Consider the following 421-nt stretch of genomic DNA (forward strand, 5'->3'; position numbering starts at 1 on the left):
TGAGCCACCACACCCGGGTAATTTTGGTAATACAAGGAGCTTTAACTCTGTGCCAGGCACTGTCCTAAGTACTTAACAGGAATTAACCAATCTGATCCTCAAAACAATGGATAGAGACCATTATTCGCCTTATTTAATAGCCAAGGAAAGCGCCCAGAGGCGAGTTCTCACAGCAAGAAAGCCAGGTTTTAAGTGCAAAGGGTGTGGATCAAAGTTACTGGTTGCTATTGACCAGAAGTTGGCTGAGAGTTTCTGTCCTGAGCCCTGCCCCTCTCCCCCTGGCTTTTGAGACCTGAGATTCTCGGAAGCCAAGCCTTGTCCTGGTTTCTGAAAGCCCCCCAACCGCGTCCCGACACTGACCAGCCGCCGGAACAGCCTCTGCAGTTGCCCAGCGTCCTCCCGGAGCCTCCCAGCTACGCGG

The 421-nt window shown here is 52.5% G+C and overlaps 1 protein-coding gene across 1 annotated transcript in view; it reads right to left on the reverse strand.

Moving 5' to 3' along the window:
• The window catches only part of LOC105525196 (exocyst complex component 3-like protein 2), a gene marked incomplete at its 5' end in the record, with an annotated part of 6,764 nt that extends 6,350 nt beyond the window's left edge, over positions 1 to 414 (reverse strand). Inside the window, one exon of the mRNA XM_011960741.1 lies at positions 344 to 414. Within this exon, the coding sequence (XP_011816131.1) occupies positions 344 to 414 (71 nt within the window). The remainder of the gene's footprint in view (positions 1 to 343) is intronic.
• Positions 415 to 421: the final 7 nt, after the last annotated feature.

Source organism: Colobus angolensis, unplaced genomic scaffold, assembly GCF_000951035.1.
Source record: "Colobus angolensis palliatus isolate OR3802 unplaced genomic scaffold, Cang.pa_1.0 Scaffold1141, whole genome shotgun sequence".
Classification (NCBI taxonomy): Eukaryota; Metazoa; Chordata; class Mammalia; order Primates; family Cercopithecidae; genus Colobus; species Colobus angolensis.